Source organism: Oryx dammah, unplaced genomic scaffold, assembly GCF_014754425.2.
Source record: "Oryx dammah isolate SB20612 unplaced genomic scaffold, SCBI_Odam_1.1 HiC_scaffold_10, whole genome shotgun sequence".
Classification (NCBI taxonomy): Eukaryota; Metazoa; Chordata; class Mammalia; order Artiodactyla; family Bovidae; genus Oryx; species Oryx dammah.
The window spans coordinates 40,452,549-40,470,298 of NW_024070194.1; the positions used below are offsets into that span (position 1 = coordinate 40,452,549).

Here is a 17,750-nt window from a genome sequence, read left to right on the forward strand (position 1 = left end):
GTTAATTCTCTCCAAACTTATCTATATACTAAACACAATCCCAGATGAGATCTTAGTAGCTGTGGGGTTTTTTGGAGGGCTGTTTGTCTTATTTTGAGGTAGGAAATAAGCTGATTCTAAAATTTATACAGAAATTCAATAACTTAAAATTTATACAGAAATTCAATAACTTAAAATAGCCAAAACTATTTAAATATTGGAAAAGAACAAAGTTGGAGGCAATGCAAATTCAAACCATATCATACCCTTCAGAGTAGCTAAAGTTAAAAATATTGGCCAAGATGTAGAGAAACTAGAATTCTCATACATTTCTTGTGGAAATGTAACTTTGTAAAACCAATTTGCCAAAAGTTTGACTTGATTAAAGTTGACCATAAGCCTTCTTTATTGCCACAGTAATGTTATATAACAGACTACCCCAATCTCAGTGACTTAGGACAACAGCATTAATTCTCATACTCACCAATCTTTGGGATGTCTTTCCTGTGTGTGTGCTCAGCTGTGTCCAACTCTTCACGACCCCATGCACTGTAGTCCACAAGGCTCCTCTGTCCATGGGGTTTTCCAGGCAAGAATACTGGAGTGGGTTGCCATTTTCTCCTCTGCCCTGCATCTTCCTCACCAACCCAGGGATTGAACCCACATCTCCTGCACTGGCAGGCAGATTCTTTACTACTGTGCTACCTGGAAAGCTTGGGCTGTCTAGTTCAGTTCAGTCACTCAGTTGTGTTCAACTCTTTGTGACCCCATGGACTCCCTGTCTATCACCAACTCCCAGAGCTTGTTCAAACTCACATCCATCCAGTCAGTGATGCCATCCAACCATCTCATCCTCTGTCATCCCCTTCCCCTGCCTTCAATCTTTCCCAGCATCAGGGTCTTTTCCGATGAGTCAGTTCTTCACATCAGGGGGTCAAAGTATTGCAGTTTCAGCTTCAGCATCAGTCTTTCCAATGAATATTCAGGATTGATTTCCTTTAGGATGGACTGGTTTCACCTCCTTGCAGTCCAAGGGACTCTAAAGAGTCTTGTCCAACACCACAGTTCGAAAGCATGTGGGATGTCTATGGTTATGATAATTAAGATGGGTTTGGCCTACAGGTTGAATTCACATCTGCTCCATAAGTGCTTGTTCTGAGTGCCCAGAATGAAGGGGCAACAGCAGCAAGAGACTTCAATCTCCTCATGTGCATCACCTACACTCAGGAGCCAAATCAAACTATGCAAGCACACTTAAGACTCCTGCATATGTCATGTCTGCTGATATCCTATCAATCAAATGAATCCCTATGACCAAGAGCAATATAAATGGGTAAAAAAGTAAACCTTACCAACAGTAGAAGAGGGAAGGGGAAAGTATCTGCTGAAGCAAAAATCCAAATTATCATGTCCAGCATCTCCAGCATGTTATATACCCAGCATAAACGAGGCCCGTGTGTACAAAGAGACATGAATAAGAAAGTTCAAGCAGTACTATTCGTAATAGCCAAGAACTGGAAACAATGAAAATGTCTATCTACATATCAAAGAAAATGTACTACGTCCAGACCTACATATATAGCAATGAAAATGAAAAATTGTACACAAAAACGTTAAGTTCCACCATGTTACTCCAAAGAAACCAAGCACTAAATCATTCAATTTATATAAAATTCAAACCACAAGCAAAACTAAATGATAAAGTTCAGGGGTTACATATTGACACAGTGAATCTACTAAGAAAGGAAAGAAGAGATTACCATGGAAATTAGGTTGCTTGTTAGGTTTGCTGGTAGGTAAGGGGAGTGGGTGGGCTTCCCTGGTGGCTCAGAGGTTAAAGCATCTGCCTCCAATGCAGGAGACCCGGGTTCGATCCCTGGGTCGGGAAGATCCCCTGGAGAAGGAAATGGTAACCCACTCCAGTATTCTTGCCTGGAGAATCCCATGGATGGAGAAGCCTGGTAGGCTACAGTCCACAGGGTCACAAAGAGTCGGACACTACTGAACGACTTCACTTTCACTTTCACTAAGGGGAGTGGGTATTGATCAGAGATATCACAAGAGGGAGCTCCTGGGGTTTTGGCAGTGTTCTATTTCTTGACCAGAGTGGTGGTTTCATGAACATTTGCTTTGTGATAAACCGGTGAGTTGTACATACTGATTTTGTGTACTTTGAAAATATCAGTTATATTTGATTGCTTCTACAGCCAATTTTCTTCAGTTCTTGAACATAATTTCCCTTTTAGGGTTTTTGTACTTGCTTTGTATTCTGCTTAGAAAGTTCTTCCTCCACATCTTCCAAAAACTGATTTTGTGTTTTCATTATTGAGGTTTGACCCCAAATGTCCCTTATACAGTGAAATGTTGACGCTCTCCCTCTTCTGCCCCAGCCTCCAAGCTCCAACCCTATCCTCAGCATTTCTGGCTTGCTTTCACAGCAGTATTAGTAAATGAAATTCTGTTCTTGGGATGGAAGTGGTTTACTTGTTACTGTTTGTCATTCATCTCTAGAATAAGCACCACAATGTGCAAGGTCCTTGTCTAGCTTACTCACAACTGTAATCTTAGCACCTAATTTAGTAGCCGGCCACAGTAAACAATTTAAAAGGTGCTACTGAATGAGTGAGTCATCCCATTCCTACCACGAGGTCCAGTGCCTGGTTCACGGTTAAATGTGTGCAGCACTTAGTATCTCTCATTGGTAGAAGGAGGCTATTTGTTGCCCCTCAACCTAGATAGCATATTGAAAAGCAGAGACATTACTTTGCCAACAAAGGTCCATCTAGTCAAGGCTATGGTTTTTCCAGTGGTCATATATGGATGTGAGAGTTGGACTGTGAAGAAAGCTGAGCACCGAAGAATTGATGCTTTTGAACTGTGGTGTTGGAGAAGACTCCTGAGAGTCCCTTGGACTGCAAGGAGATCCAACCAGTCCATTCTGAAGGAGATCAGCCCTGGGTGTACTTTGGAAGGAATGATGCTAAAGCTGAAGCTGCAGTACTTTGATCACCTCATGCGAAGAGGTGACTCATTGGAAAAGACTCTGATGCTGGGACGGATTGGGGGCAGGAGGAGAAGGGGACGACAGAGGATGAGATGGCTGGATGGCATCACTGACTCTATGGACGTTGAGTCTGAGTGAACTCCGGGAGTTGGTGATGGACAGGGAGGCCTGGCGTGCTGCGTCATGGGGTCGACTGAGCGACTGAACTGCGTTGAACTGAACTGAACTGAAAGACTCCCAATCGTGAGGCCAACAAACACCCAACAGCGCGTGCAAGGCCATCGACACAAGGATTCCGCGGCTCCCCTTGAGCGCCTTCCGCTTCCGGTTACGCGTCCACCTCGCAAGACGCCTCGCCACGCCGCTGCACCCGCCAGAATCCGTCATCCAATCCCGGGCCGTGCTGAGGCCTCGCGCCTGCTCAGAGGAGAGAGGCGAGCGCCGCGTGGACGCCGGCCGCAGCCCGCGCCTGCGCGTCGGCTTCTCCTCAGCGATTGGCTCCTGCCCCCCCTAGGGGGCAGCCACAGTTCAGTTTTCACTTTCTCTCCCCCCACATCACGTCTTCCTGTGGGCGTGGGTTTTACTTCCGGGTTCCAGCGTCCGTCACTGGGAAAGTCGACATGTTCCCTTAGAGAGTGCGGCGCCTCGGGGTCCGTGCCTTATTTTGACCCTCTGGGGGCAGGGACGACGCTTGGCTGACCAGCGCCGAGGAGCCTGCGGGCTCCAAACCTGGAGAGCCCGGCCAGCGTCCCTCCCGCCGGCGCGTCGCGGCCGCCCCGCGACGCCCGGGCGGCGCTCTGACAGGGGCGGAGAAGCAGGACGGGCTGCGACGTGGAGAGTCCCGCGCGCAGCTGACGAGACTTTGCTGACGCGGGCCGCGTGGAAACCGGGAGGAGGGGAGTCCCGGCCAGGGGCGGCGGACGGCTCCCCAGCCCAGGAGGTGGCCCGAGCCTTGCTCGGTCTCAGGGTCCGACGGGATCTGCCACGCGTGGCCGGGAGGGGAGGCAACGCGCGTGGAGGCGCGGACAGCATCTCAGCATGAGGAGGAAACTGAACTCTGAAGTCAGGTCCGCCAGGGCGGCGGCGGCGCAGAGAACAGGTGAGGCCGCCCCTCGTGGACGCCTGCCCCGGGGGGACGCGGCAGGTGCGAGTCCTTCGGGGCTGAGTTGCCCGGCGGGGCCCCTCGGGTCGTGGAGGTATATTCAGTAAGAGAGCTCGCCGTTTTCACGTTCTGTTTTGTTCTTTTGAAAAATTAAACTGCTGTCCACTTTGCATGCTTCTCGCGGCTGCTGGGTTGACACACGCCTTCTTGCCTTGTTGGCGTTCCTCCGGGTGAGCAGGGCGCCGGGCGGTGGTTTCAGAGTCGCTTTTGTTGGGCTGCCTCTGCGCGGCCTCCCGGCCGCCGACACTCGGGTCTCCACCTGTCTCCAGGCTCTCGGCGTCCTCCTGGAGTGTGGCGCTTCAGACTTCCTCCCGCCCCTCTGGGAGGCGTTGTCTCTGGCGGCTTCGGCGCCGCCTCGGAGTTGCCTGTCAGAGGACCGCGGCATCCTCACGGACGCCGTGAGAACCCTGAGTGGAGGCGTTGATTTTCCGGCCGGGACTGGCTGGGAAGCACTTTCCTCAGGAACCCTGGTGAAGTCCGCTCCCCCGCTTCCTTTCTGTGGACCCTTGGTGGCTCTGTGTGACCTCTTCTTTTTAAGGTAGACGTAAAAGAAGAAAGAGGTCTTTCTCCAGGGAGGCCTCTTTAGCTGAAAACTGAAGTATCGCGGCACCGTAGGTGGGTCCATGCAACCCAGCAGTTTGAAGGTGGCACGAAGCAGTAGTTGTGGGGGACGTGGCATGCCGTGCCAAGTCGCTTCAGTCGTCTCCGACTTTGGGCCACCCCGTGGACTGTAGCCCGCCAGGCTCCCCTGTCCATGGGATTCTCCAGGCAAGAATCCTGGAGTGGGTTGTGGGGAAGATCCTTCGAAAAGCCTCGTTTCACTTCATCACCACTTGTCTATTTGAAATCTAAAAATTTAAACGCACCTCTCTTACCCTTTTTGTCCCTCAAAGGGAGAACGGTTAAGGTTTTTCAGAATATATTCTAGATTTAGGGGTTACTCTAGCATATGGTGTTAGTTGCAGTAACGTTGGTGATCCAAAGGCCCGTAGTGTTCCCCTTCAGAAGCTTTAGAAAGAGATAGGGGTGTAGATATGATATTTAATATTATGGGCTTTGAGATTGGTAGTAAGCCTACTCAGGAGGTTCATAACAAAGCTGCTATTCCTTAACAGTATAAGAATACTTTTTTTGTTGAAAAAGATGCTTTCTATAGTAGAACCAGGTAGCTCTATAAATATGTTCTGCCAAGTCGCTTCAGTCGTGTTCGACTCTGTGCGACCCCATAGACGGCAGCCCGCCAGGCTCCCGCGTCCCTGGGATTCTCCAGGCAAGAACATTGGAGTGGGCTGCCGTTTCCTTCTCCAATGCATGAAAGTGAAAAATGAAAGTGAATTTACTCAGTTATGTCCCACTCTTAGCGACCCCATGGGCTGCAGCCCACCAGGCTCCTCCATCCATGGGATTTTCCAGGCAAGAGTACTGGAGTGGGTTACCAATGCCTTCTCCGGTAAATATGTTCAGTACATCAGTAAATAACTAACCCATTTTGGAGAAAGCTGTGTTTGTTCACAACTGTTTTGAGGAAGATAAAGACCAGTATTTGAAATTTTGTGTTTTCTTTTAAAAAGAGCTATATCAGGGGCATCTCTTGTAACCCAGAAATAGTTGCTTAAATGATTTAAAATCTACAGAGTGTCTAAAAGTTTGCGTGTAGGGGTTGTTAAATAAATGCAATGTGGTATATATCTATTTAGTATCATTCGATCGATATGGTATCTATTTATCCAATAAGTCTTTCATTCTTCTATTGATGCACACCTATTTTCAAGTTTTCCCTATAACTTAAATGCTGCAGTTATAAGCACTGCTTCATGTGCTCATCAAAGTATTTTTATGAATCATAGAATTGATTCTTCTGAGGATGATAGAACATAATGCTATTAAATTACCCTCAAATGATTGTATCCTTTTATATTCACTTTCTCAAAAGGTGTGTTTTATCTCCCCACTAGCCAGATGGTAATATTTTACTAACTTTCTAATACTTGAAAATAACATCTAAGTGTTTATCTTTCCTGGGTAATAAGAATATTAAGCATTTTTGGGCAGCAAACATCCTTTGCTGTTTTAAGTTCTGACTTTCTTATCTGACCCATTTATCTGTTACTGCAGTGTTTTAATTACTGTAGCTTTAAGATATATTTTGGTACTTCCTTTTGAAGAAAAGCTTTAGGCTCTTCTTTTGCATTTTTCTTCCAGATGAAATTTAGAACCATATTTTCAAGTTCTGTAGAAAATCTGGTTGCGATATTGTTTGTGATTGCATTGAATTTGTAGATTAATTTGAGAAGAGACATTCTTTTGGGTTTTTCCTTCTAGGATAATAGGTATGTCTCCTCATTTCTTCTATTAAATTTTTTTGTAATGAAATATGCCATTTATATGTACTGTTAAAAAGAAAAGTGTATCTGTATACTCTGCTTGATAGAACATCACAAGTACTTGGAAGCTTTTGATGTGTGCCTTTCCCCAAAAACAGGATTCTCTGCCCCCATGACCATCGTCATCCTGAATTTGGTGTTAATTATTCCCTTGCTTTTCTTTACAGTTTTAGCAACTGTGTATGTATTTTTTCCCAACATATTGTTTACTTTCACATGTTTTTGAACTTTAAGTAGAATCATATTGCATATTCTGTGAATTACTTTTGTTAAGCATTATGTTACTGAGATTCATCCCTGTTGAAGTGTATACCTGTAGTTCAGTTCAGAAACTTTAGAACTCCTTTACAAGTATTGAAATATTGAATACCTCTCAAAGATCTTTTGCTTATGTGGATTAAATCATATTAGATATTAAAACTAACCAATTTTAAATATAGACATTGGTGCATTTGCTTATGCCTATAAACATATGGTATATTGATAGCTCTAAAAAATAGTAATAATAATAATAGTAAATCTTAGACAACATTTTTAAGGAAAAATAATTTTTCCAAAATAAGTTAGTGGCAAGAGTGGCATTGTTTTACAGTTTTCCCAAATATCTTTCATGACCAGAATCTCATGTTTGCTTCTACATTCAATCTCTTGCAATATATTGTTTTGGTTGAAGTAGATGCAGAAAATCTGGCCTCACCGAACTACATATTGAGAAGAAAGAGGAATATGTTGATAATCTTTTAAATAGTTATATTATTCTTTCAGTTCAGTTCAGTTGCTCCGTCATGTCCGACTCTTTGCAACCCCATGAACTGCAGCACACAAGGCCTCCCTGTCTATCACCAACTCCCGGAGTTTACCCAAACTCATGTCTGTTGAGTTAATGATGCCATCCAACCATCTCATATTCTTTAGTACTCATCAAATCCTAACAGTTTCTGAAAGGTTAGCCACAGTGTAGAATTTGAAATCAAATAACTTCTCAAACTCTGTGACATTAAAACTTGTTAGTCTAGCTTGCATTTAAAGGGATATTTTACCCATGCATTGGTCATGTGAAAGATATTAGTTCACTGAATTATGTAGATTTCCCAAATGATGACACATTTCAATATAGAATATCAAAAAATCACCTAATTATCATCACCACTTTGGGAATCACTCCTGTGATTCATTCATTTTTGTTGAAGTATAATAATCTATTATAATAATATATGTTTATCCATTTCATTTTTTATGAACATACTGGTTAGTTCCACCACATAGCTACAATAATTAGTGGTGCCATAAACATTCTTGGTCATTTTTTCAAGTCCATATACACAGAAGTATCATTTAGGCATATTAGTAGTGGAATTGCTAGATCCGTTGGGAGGATATGTGCAAGTTCAATTTCAATAGATAGGCTTTTCCCAAATGATGACTCTGATTTATACTCCACCATGAATGAAACCTCCCTTTGCTCTCCAGGCTCTCTAATGTGGCGTTGTCCAACATTTTAAAATTTTGCTGGTCTGGTGGAAGATAAATGATTTATTACTATAGTTTTCAACTGCATTTCTCTGATTACTTCTGACATTGCATATATCTGTTCCCAATTCCCTGCCTCCCTCTTTGTTAATTCATCTTGCCTGTAGTTTTTCAGTTATATTAGCCTTTTCTGGAATCCTTTTATGGCTTTGTGATTATCTCTATCATATTTTTTATTTTCCATTTTTTCATTTATTAAACTATTTTGAGGTAACTGTAGATTTTTAAACACATGATTTCAGACGTGTTTCTTTTAAAGACCATCTGTTGGAATTTTAATGCAATTTTAAAACATTTTTAGCTGAGATACACAGTCTATTTATATTTGCTTTGTTGCCCTTTGTTCTAGTTGTCCTGACTGTTTTATATTTCTTTTTTCTCTGTTTTTGTTATTTTTAAAAATAATTATTTAATATCTTTTACCATTTCAATTATTTAATATCTTTTACCACTTGATTTTTCTGATATACTAATTTGGAAGTTTTATACTTTTTTATTGTTGTCCTAGAAATATCATGCATCCTTGACTTTTCAAAATCTAAAAGTGACCAATATCTTTACCTTCCTCTTAGATAATACAAGAATCTTAGAAGTTTAACTTAATTCAACCCCTCATGACTTACATGTTTTTATCATGTATTTTGATTTTTAAAAAAATATTACCAGGGACTTCCCTGGAAGTCCATTGGTTAAGACTTCATGCACCCAATATAGGATGCATGGGTTGAATCCCTGCTTAGGGAACTAAGATCCCATATGCCATGCAGTATAGCCAAAAAATAAATAAATAAATAATATTCTCACCAGACAGAAGAGGACCCATTTAGAATTATTGTTGTGTTTTGCAGGCAGTGTATTTTTGCTACTTTCTCTATTATTCATTGATTATTTTATCTTTTAGACCATCCATCTAGGGCCTTTTCCTTCTGCTTAAACTATATGCTTTAGAATAACTTACTAAAAGTCTGTTGATGATAAACTTTTTCAGTTTGTGTTTACCTGAAAATATCTTTATTTTACCATCACCTAAGATGTCTTTGCTGAATATAGCAGTTTATGTTGGCAGTTGTTTTCTTTTAGCACTTTAAAGATCTCATTTCTCTGTCTTTTGGTTTCATTTCTTGCGATTGAAAAGTCAGCTGTCAGTCTCTTAGTTGCTTTTCTCGGACTACTTTGACATTTTTCTCTTTGTTTTTTAGCTTTCTGCTGCTTCATTGTATTTTTATCTTGGGACTTATTTGCTTTTCTTAAGTTTGTATTGGAGGTGTTTTGAAATATGTTTATTGGCGTTATAATTTGTAGACTGTGGATTTCCATTTTTATATTCTATTGATATATTTATCTAATGTATAAATAAATGTTTTATAACTTTCATAGTAATTTTCTCCTGGCCTTTTACTTCTTTTTCCCTTTGTTTTCCACAGTTTCCCCAACAGACTGCATTGCCACTCGTGGATTTTTGTTAATCTGAATAGTGAAAAATGAACTTGACAATAAAACTCGGAAACTGGTCTTTGGAGAGGAGTAGGACTGCAACTACTCTTTCCGTTTTTTCATCATAATTGGTTTATTCAGATGTTTCTTCCATTTAGACCAATGTTAGTAAATTATATTTTCATGATTTTCAAATTTAGTGGTGTAAATAGCGTGTGATAATTCATAATTTTAGACATTTCCCCTATGTTTGTGGTTAGCCTCCTTTTGATTTTTTTTTTTCTTTTCATTGATTATATTTGCTAAAGGTTGTCTGTTCCAAAAAAATCAGCTTTGGAGTTTTATTGATTAACTCCGTAGGACTTTTGTTTCTGAATTTGGTTTCTCTTTTTTTATTTACAAATTTTATAAGAAGTGTCTGGTGCATACTTTCTGTTTTCTCTTAATGAGATTCTTTAATGAGATTTTTAACACTTAATTGAGTAACTAAATCCCTTGGTAATATTCTGTGTTGAAGACTCTGCCTTCCCTGGTATGGTGAGATAGACCCTGTTTAGAACCTTTGGGTATACCTGTTCCCTAATTAAGAGAAAGAATATTCACGACCCCAACTCCTGAGACCTGTTTTGACCAGTTAAAGCACCTGCTCAACTCTATGGTTATCTCCTACTTCTCTGTGAGCCATCCTTAGTGAATAGTCCTGTTCTTTGCCCAGGGCATTTTTATGTGATTTATCTAGGGGCGGTGGCAATTAAGGGGAAAAAAAAAATTGTGACGGCATAAATTAGGTATCACTTTCCCTTTTGTTAGATGTAACAATCAAAATAATCCACAGCAGGTCTTAAAATGTCATTGACCCTGAAAGAAATTTATTCTTAGCATTTTCTTGTCAGGACAAAACTACTTAACAGTATCCTTGTAGTAAATACAGTAATGAGTTTAATGCAGTCATTTCATTGCAGATTGATAGCTTAATACTGAAGCACAAATTTAGCCTAATTTGATGAACCAGAACAAAGATGAGTTTCCTTTATACAGATGTCTGAAAATGGCACCATATAAATTTTTAAGTGATTCCAATAAAAAGTGCATAATCTTGACTATGGAAAAGTGTTCTCCAAAGAATCCGTTGACTTTACATAGCATAGCAAGGAAGGGAACAATATTTGAAAAATATAAGATTATAAGTATCTGTGTGATACACAGAAATTTTTTTTATTGTAGGATTCAATTTTGAAAATGTAAAACTAATCTTCAAAAATTGAATATTAAGTCTAAAAGTAAGTCACAGTTAAATGAAAATATCATATTGCCAAGCCATAACTCATTTTTTGCAATGGGAGTAATTTAAGATTTTTTTTTATAAAGAAGACACTTGCATTCTCATTGCATATACTAAATGCCCAAAGTTATTTTGCTATTTTACATAGTAATTAATCTACATAATTCTTTATGAATTTAAGTAACTTGTTTTGTGAGCTAAGGTTTCCCTGTATGCTTTCTATTTGTACATTACCATAGCAGCAATGACTCTCTAGGAGCTCCTGGTTAGTTTTCCTCTAGCAAATGCAGATATGGTCCGGGAAATGCATATGGTTGTGTTAGATTACTTGGTTAAAACATGAGCCAAAAGTAAAAGATGTCCTTAGACCAGGCCAGACACTTGACACACACATACACCAATTTTACTTTTAGTTGATGTTGTTAGGGCTGCGGTGGCTTAGTGGGAGGGACAAGCACCCCCAATCCCGACCCTGAGTGCTGGAATCAGCATCTCCTGGGCATATATGGAGTATCCATAAACCATATCCAGTAGACCGTTTATTTTTATCGACTACGCAACAAAGCCCAGTGAAACCATAATCAGGGAGATTACGTAGGCAGTAACTGGGAAGCTTTATAGCAGCGAGGAGTTAAAATAACTTGGGGTCACTGTAGTGAAAAGATGTGGATTTCGGGTTAGGTCTGCGATCTGCAGTCCTAAATCGTTACTGAATAACCTGTGGGCGAGACACCTTCGAGGAAGTGGAAGCTTGAAGCGACCATTGTAAAATGACAGTAAAACTGTCCACCTAGGAGTCCTGGGAGACGTCAGACAGAGGACCGAGGGAGCCCTGCTTGCTTGTCCGCACTCGGCCCCGACCGCAACTCCCACCCGCTCCGTGGCGGCCTGTGCGGGTGTGGGTTGGCGGTTCCGCCCCGCGCGGTTGACTTTTAAAGGCGCGGAGCGGTGCGCGCCGCCCGCCACACTGGCTTTCGCTGGCGGGAGCGGGCAGGCGGGGCCGGCGAGGCGAAGGGAAGCCCCCTCCCCGACGCATCATGAGGTGAGGAGGAGGGATCGACGCCCACCTGGCGGGTGAACTGCCTGGGTGAACTGCCTGCCTGCCGTGCCTAGCGGACTGGCAGAAGGGTCACTCTAGGTGTCCCACCCTCGGGAGGCTTTAGGGAGTGAAGCTTTGGTGGTGCCGCCAGAGTGCTAGGGCTCAGGGGCTCAGTCTGTTCAACTCTTTGCCACCCCCGTGGACTGTAGCCCGCCAGGTTCGTGTGTCCATGGGATTCTCCAGGCAAGAATACTGGAATGGATTGCCATCTCCCTCCTCCAGGGGATCTTCCTTACTCAGGGATCGAACCCGCGTGTCCTGCGTTGGCAGGCACGTGGATTCTTCACCACTGAGCCATCTGGGAAGTCAGGTTTACGGAGCATCTTTGCTGTAACCGGTGGAATTCTGCCAGCATGGTAGAGGGGAGACCCTTGCCAAGCTGCTATAGAAGATGGGCAGCACTCCTCACATCTCTTGTGTGTGTGTGTGTGTGTGTGTGTGTGTGTAGACATGTAGTATTTTAGGGTGTCCTTTGAACTGTGTCCTTTAAAGCAGTGATTCCAAATAATAGCAAGAATACCTTGGTTTTTATTCTTTATCTGCGTGATTATCTTGACGTTAGAAAACATTTAAACTTTTGTGCATGGCAGACGTTTTTATATATTTTAAGATTGTTATGAAAATCATATGTTTCTTATTCTATGGTATCTTCTGTTTTAAATACAGGAGCTTTGTCTTATGGATCTCTTACTGTTTGGGCTTATGGGAAATGCTATTTCCATTTGTTTGCTTTGTCTTCATTTTTTAAAACTAATTTGCTACTACTTAGGGTAATGGGAGATCTTTTTTTTCCAAAATGAAAATAGCTTTATTTCCCCAGATTATGCTTACATAAAATTTCAGGTAATACATAAAGCTGTAAAAAAAAAAAGAAACAAAAATTAGCTGTATTTTATGTACTCAAAGGTGACTTGGTAGAATTTTGGGTACCATGGTCCAGGAGCTCTCCTGGGTACTGGGGGGCTTTGTGAGCAAGACAGTATCTACCTGTGTGCACCTTACATTCTGGTGGGGAAGAGGGACACACACCTCAAAAGTAAATCGACAAGATAGTTGAAGTAGTGAGTGCTTCAAAGAAAATGCCTACTTTAGGTGGGAGTAATCAGAGGTTCATCTGAAGAGATAACTTCTAGATTTCAGTAAAAGAAGAGAGGGAGCTAAGTCACAGGCATAACAGAAGACCCAGCATTCCAGTCAGAAATATCAGCGATTGCAAAGGCCTGAGAAGAGCAAAGAGCTTGAATGGAAAGACCAGGGTGGCTGGACCTTAGTAGGAAGGTGGATCAGGTAAGGTGGAGGGAGTAAGCAGGCGCTGGATTTCACAGGGCCACCAAGCAGTGTGTGCAGTGGGGTCTCAGGGCTTAAGTAGGGAAATGAAGTGATCTGGAATACTGATTGATTTACTGGTTATGTGAATGTTTATTGAAACCTAACTGTACCAGGCACTGTTCTGGACACTGGGGTACAGCATGGAAAAAGATACCCTGTATTCATGAAACTATTATAATAATCTAGTGGTGGGAACATAATCAAATAAACATGAAAAAGATCAGATATTGGTAAGTGTTATACAGATGATAACCTCCATTTAAATCATAGTATATATTCTTAAGGCCTTATATATGTGTGTGTGTGTGTGTGACACACATATATTAGTACTTCTTTGTAATCAGCTTTTCTTTCGTCTAAACAGTTTATGGTAGGACATTTTTCTCTGTTACATTAAATGAATAGATTTATTTGGGAGTGTCAGGTTTTTTTTTTTTAGGCTAAGTATGGCCAAATTAATACTACATAAATGAAAATAATACTGGGCATCAACAAAAACTTGTGTAAGTCATCTATTTGGAAAGAAGTATCACTTCATGGGAAATAGATGGGGAAACAGTGGAAAGTATCAGACTTTATTTTTGAGGGCTCCAGAATCACTGCAATTGCAGCCATGAAATTAAAGGACACTTACTCCTTGGAAGAAAAGTTATGACCAACCTAGATAGCATATTCAAAAGCAGAGATATTACTTTGCCGACAAAGGTCCGTCTAGTCAAGGCTATGGTTTTTCCAGTAGTCATGTATGAATGTGAGAGTTGGACTGTGAAGAAAGCTGAGCGCTGAAGAATTGATGCTTTTGAACTGTGGTGTTGGAGAAGACTCTTGAGAGTCCCTTGGACTGCAAGGAGATCCAACCAGTCTATTCTAAAGGAGATTAGTCCTGGGTGTTCTTTGGAAGGAATGATGCTAAAGCTGAAGCTCCAGTACTTTGGCCACCTCATGCGAAGAGTAGACTCATTAGAAAAGACTCTGATGCTGGGAGGGATTGGGGGCAGGAGAAGAAGGGGACGACCGAGGATGAGATAGCTGGATGGCATGACTGACTCGATGGACATGAGTTTGGGTGAACTCCGGGAGTTGGTGATGGACAGGGATGCCTGGCGTGCTACGATTCATGGGTTTGCAAGGAGTCGGACACGACTGAGCGACTGAACTGAACTGAACTGATGCAGTAAATTCCTTTGGACACACTAACTTATGGCTCTACACCTTCACTCCATGCTCCAGCAGCCCCTCGTGATAATTTTGACTTATTAGTGTGGTTTGTCATACACTTCAAGAATGTACCCTAATTAACCTCTGTTGTCATTCTAGTTCTTCATGGATTCTCTGCCAGTACATATATTTTAGGATTTTAGTATTCATAAGAGAAATGCAAGGAAATAGAGGAAAAGAATAGCATGGGAAAGACAGATCTCTTCAAGAAAATTGGAGATACCAAGGGAACATTGGAGAAGAAAATGGCAACCCACTCCAGTATTCTTGCCTGGAAAATCTCATGGACAGAGGAGCCTGGCAGGCTATGGTCCATGGGATTACAAGAGTAGGATATGACTTAGCAACTAAACCACCACCACCAAGGCAACATTTCATGCAAGGATGGGCATGATAAAGTACAGAGATGGTAAGGACCTAACAGAAGAATCGCAGAAGCAATTAAAGAAGTAGCAAGAATACACAGGAGAACTATACAAAAAATATCTTAATGACCCAAATAAACATGATGGGGTGGTCACTCACTTAGAGTCAGACATTCTGGAGTGTGAAGTCAAGTGGGTCTTAGGAAGCATTACTACGAACAAAGCTAGTGGAAGTGATGGAATTCCAGCTGAGCTGTTTCAAATCCTTAAAGATGATGCTGTTAACGTGCTGTACTCAGCATGTCAGCAAATTTGAAAAACTCAGCAGTGGCCACAGGACCAGAAAAGGTCAGTTTTCCTTCCACTCCCAAAGAAGGGCAGTGCCAAAGAATGTTCAAACTGCCCGATGATTGCACTCATTTCACATGCTAATAAGGTTATGCTCAAAATCCTGAAGTTAGGCTTCAGCAGTCCATGAACTGAGAACTTCCAGATGTATGAGCTGGGTTTAGAAAAGACAGAGAAATCAGATCAAATTGCCAGCATTCATTGGATCATAGAAAAGCAAGGAATTCCAAAAAACATCCGCTTCTACTTCATTGACTATGGAAAAGCCTTTGACTATGTGGATCACGACAAACTGGAAAATTATTGAAGAGATGAGAATACCAAACTACCTTACCTGTCTCCTTAGAAACCTGGATGTGGATCAGAAAGAAACAGTTAGACCCTTACATGGAACAACAGACTGGTTCAAAATTGGGAAAAGAGGATGTCAAGGCTGTATATTGTCACCCTGCTTATTTAATTTATATGCAGGGTGAAAGTGTTAGTTGCTCAGTTGTATCCAACTCTTTTTAACCCCATGGGCTATAGCCCACCAGGTTCTTCTGTCCGTGGAATTCTGGAGGCAGGAATACTGGAGTGGGTTGCCATTTCCTACTACAAGGGATCTTCCCCAACCCAGGGATTGAACATGGTTCTCCTGCATTGCAGGCAAATTCTTTATCGTCTGAGCCATGAGGAAAGACCTAGTGCTCATGATATGCAGGGTACATCATGCAAAGTGCCAGGCTGGATGAATCCCAAGCTGGAATCAAGATTTCCAGGAGAAATATCAACAGCCTCAGATATGCAGATGATACTATACATGGCAGAAAGTGAAGAGGAACTAAAGAGCCTCTGGATGAGGGTGAAAGAGGAGAGTGAAGAACCTGGCTTAAAACTCAACATTGAAAAAACTAAGATCATGGTATCCAGTCCCATCACTTCATGGCAAATGGATAGGGAAAAAGTTTGGAACTGTGACAGATTTTATTTTCTTGGGCTCCAGAATCACTGTGGACAGTGACTGCACCCATGAAATTAAAAGATACCTGCTCCTTGGAAGGAAAGCTGTGACAAACCTAGACAGCAGGTTAAAAAGCAGAAACATACATTACTTTGCTGACAAAGAATTATCTAGTCAAAGCTATGATTTTTCCAGAGTCATGTACGGATGTGAGAGTTGGACGATGAAGACTGAGTGCTGAAGAATTGATACTTTTGAACTGTGGTACTGGAGAAGACTCTTTTGAGAGTCCCTTGGACTGCAAGAAGTCAATCCTAAAGGAAATTAACCCTAAATCATCATTGGAAGGACTGATGCTGAAGCTGAAGCTCCAATACTTTGGCCACCTGATGCAAAGCGCCACTCATTGAAAAAGACCCTGATGCTCGGAAGGTGATGAAAGTGAAAGTGACGTCACTCAGTCATGTCCAACTCTTTGCGACCCCATGGATTGTAGCCTACCATGCTCCTCCGTCCATGGGATTTTCCAGGCAAGAGTATTGGAGTGGGTTGTCATTTTCTTCTCCAGAGGATCTTCCCAACCCAGGGATTGAACCCGGGTCTTCCGCATTGTAGGCATACACTTTAACATCTGAGCTACCAGGGAAGTCCGCGATGCTGGGAAAGAGTGAAGGCAAAAGGAGAAGAGGGCGGCAGAAGTTGAGATGGTTAGATGGTATCACTGACTCAGTGGACATGAGTTTGAACAAATCCTGGGAGACAGTGAAGGTCAGGGAAGCCATGGGGTTGTACAGAGTTGGACACAACTTAGTGACTGAACAACAATTCATAAGAGATAGATCTGTAGTTTCCTTTCTTATGTATTTTTTTTTTCAGATTTTAGTGTTTGCTTTATAAAAACAAATTGGGAAGCTGTGCTCCTTTTTCTGAAATTTAGAACAGATTAAATTGCATAAGTATAATTTTTCCTTTCAGTTATCAAATGCATATTTACTAAACATCTACTATGTGCCAGGCATTGGGCTGATGCTGGGTAATCAGAAGTAAACAAAACAGACATGATTCCTGTCCTCATAGGGCTTGATTTATTAGGGTAGTAGACATTGGTGAAATAATTATGATTATATAATTATAAACTATGATAAGTACTCTGGGGGAAAAATAGTGCTTTAAAAGAATAGCATTGATGATCTACTTTGTTCTTTTCATATATTTGAGTAAATGGTTATTGAGTTCATATGCACTAAAAATTAATTCTTTTAAATTAATATTTGTTGAAGATTTGATATGTAATTAGGTCTGTGGTAGATACTTATATAAATAAAATGAGGTCTTCATAATTATAAAAGTGGAAATAAAAATAATGTAATAGTAGCTACTATGATAGATGGTATATTGCATATTTTTTATTGAGACATATTAAGTAGACACTTCAGTTACATGACACATCCAGTTGTTCACTCCTCTGGAAATCCCGCTAAGATTATAGTAAAAGAATAAAGATAAAAATCCACAAAGATCGAGAGAATGAGGAAGGAGAAGATAAATGAAATCAACATTTGGGAAACTAGAAGGAAGATGTTGTTGTTTAGTCTCTCAGTAGTGTCCAACTGTTTTGCGGCCCCATGACCGTAACCCACCACGTACCCCTGTCCATTGGATTTCCCAGACAA

At 41.6% G+C, this 17,750-nt stretch overlaps 1 protein-coding gene across 8 annotated transcripts in view; it reads left to right on the forward strand.

Annotated features, from left to right (window-relative positions):
* Positions 1 to 3,607: 3,607 nt before the first annotated feature.
* Positions 3,608 to 17,750, forward strand: part of TASOR2 (transcription activation suppressor family member 2) — a 67,640-nt gene continuing 53,497 nt past the window's right edge. For 6 of the 8 annotated variants that reach the window (XM_040248830.1, XM_040248828.1, XM_040248833.1 and 3 more), the window contains exon 1: positions 5,510 to 9,657. In XM_040248830.1, coding sequence (XP_040104764.1) covers positions 9,635 to 9,657 — 23 coding nt within the window. In that variant the 5' untranslated portion in view covers positions 5,510 to 9,634. Of the gene's footprint in view, positions 4,083 to 5,509; positions 9,658 to 17,750 lie in introns of those variants that run through there. The other 2 variants (XM_040248829.1, XM_040248832.1) reach the window with 2 other exon arrangements.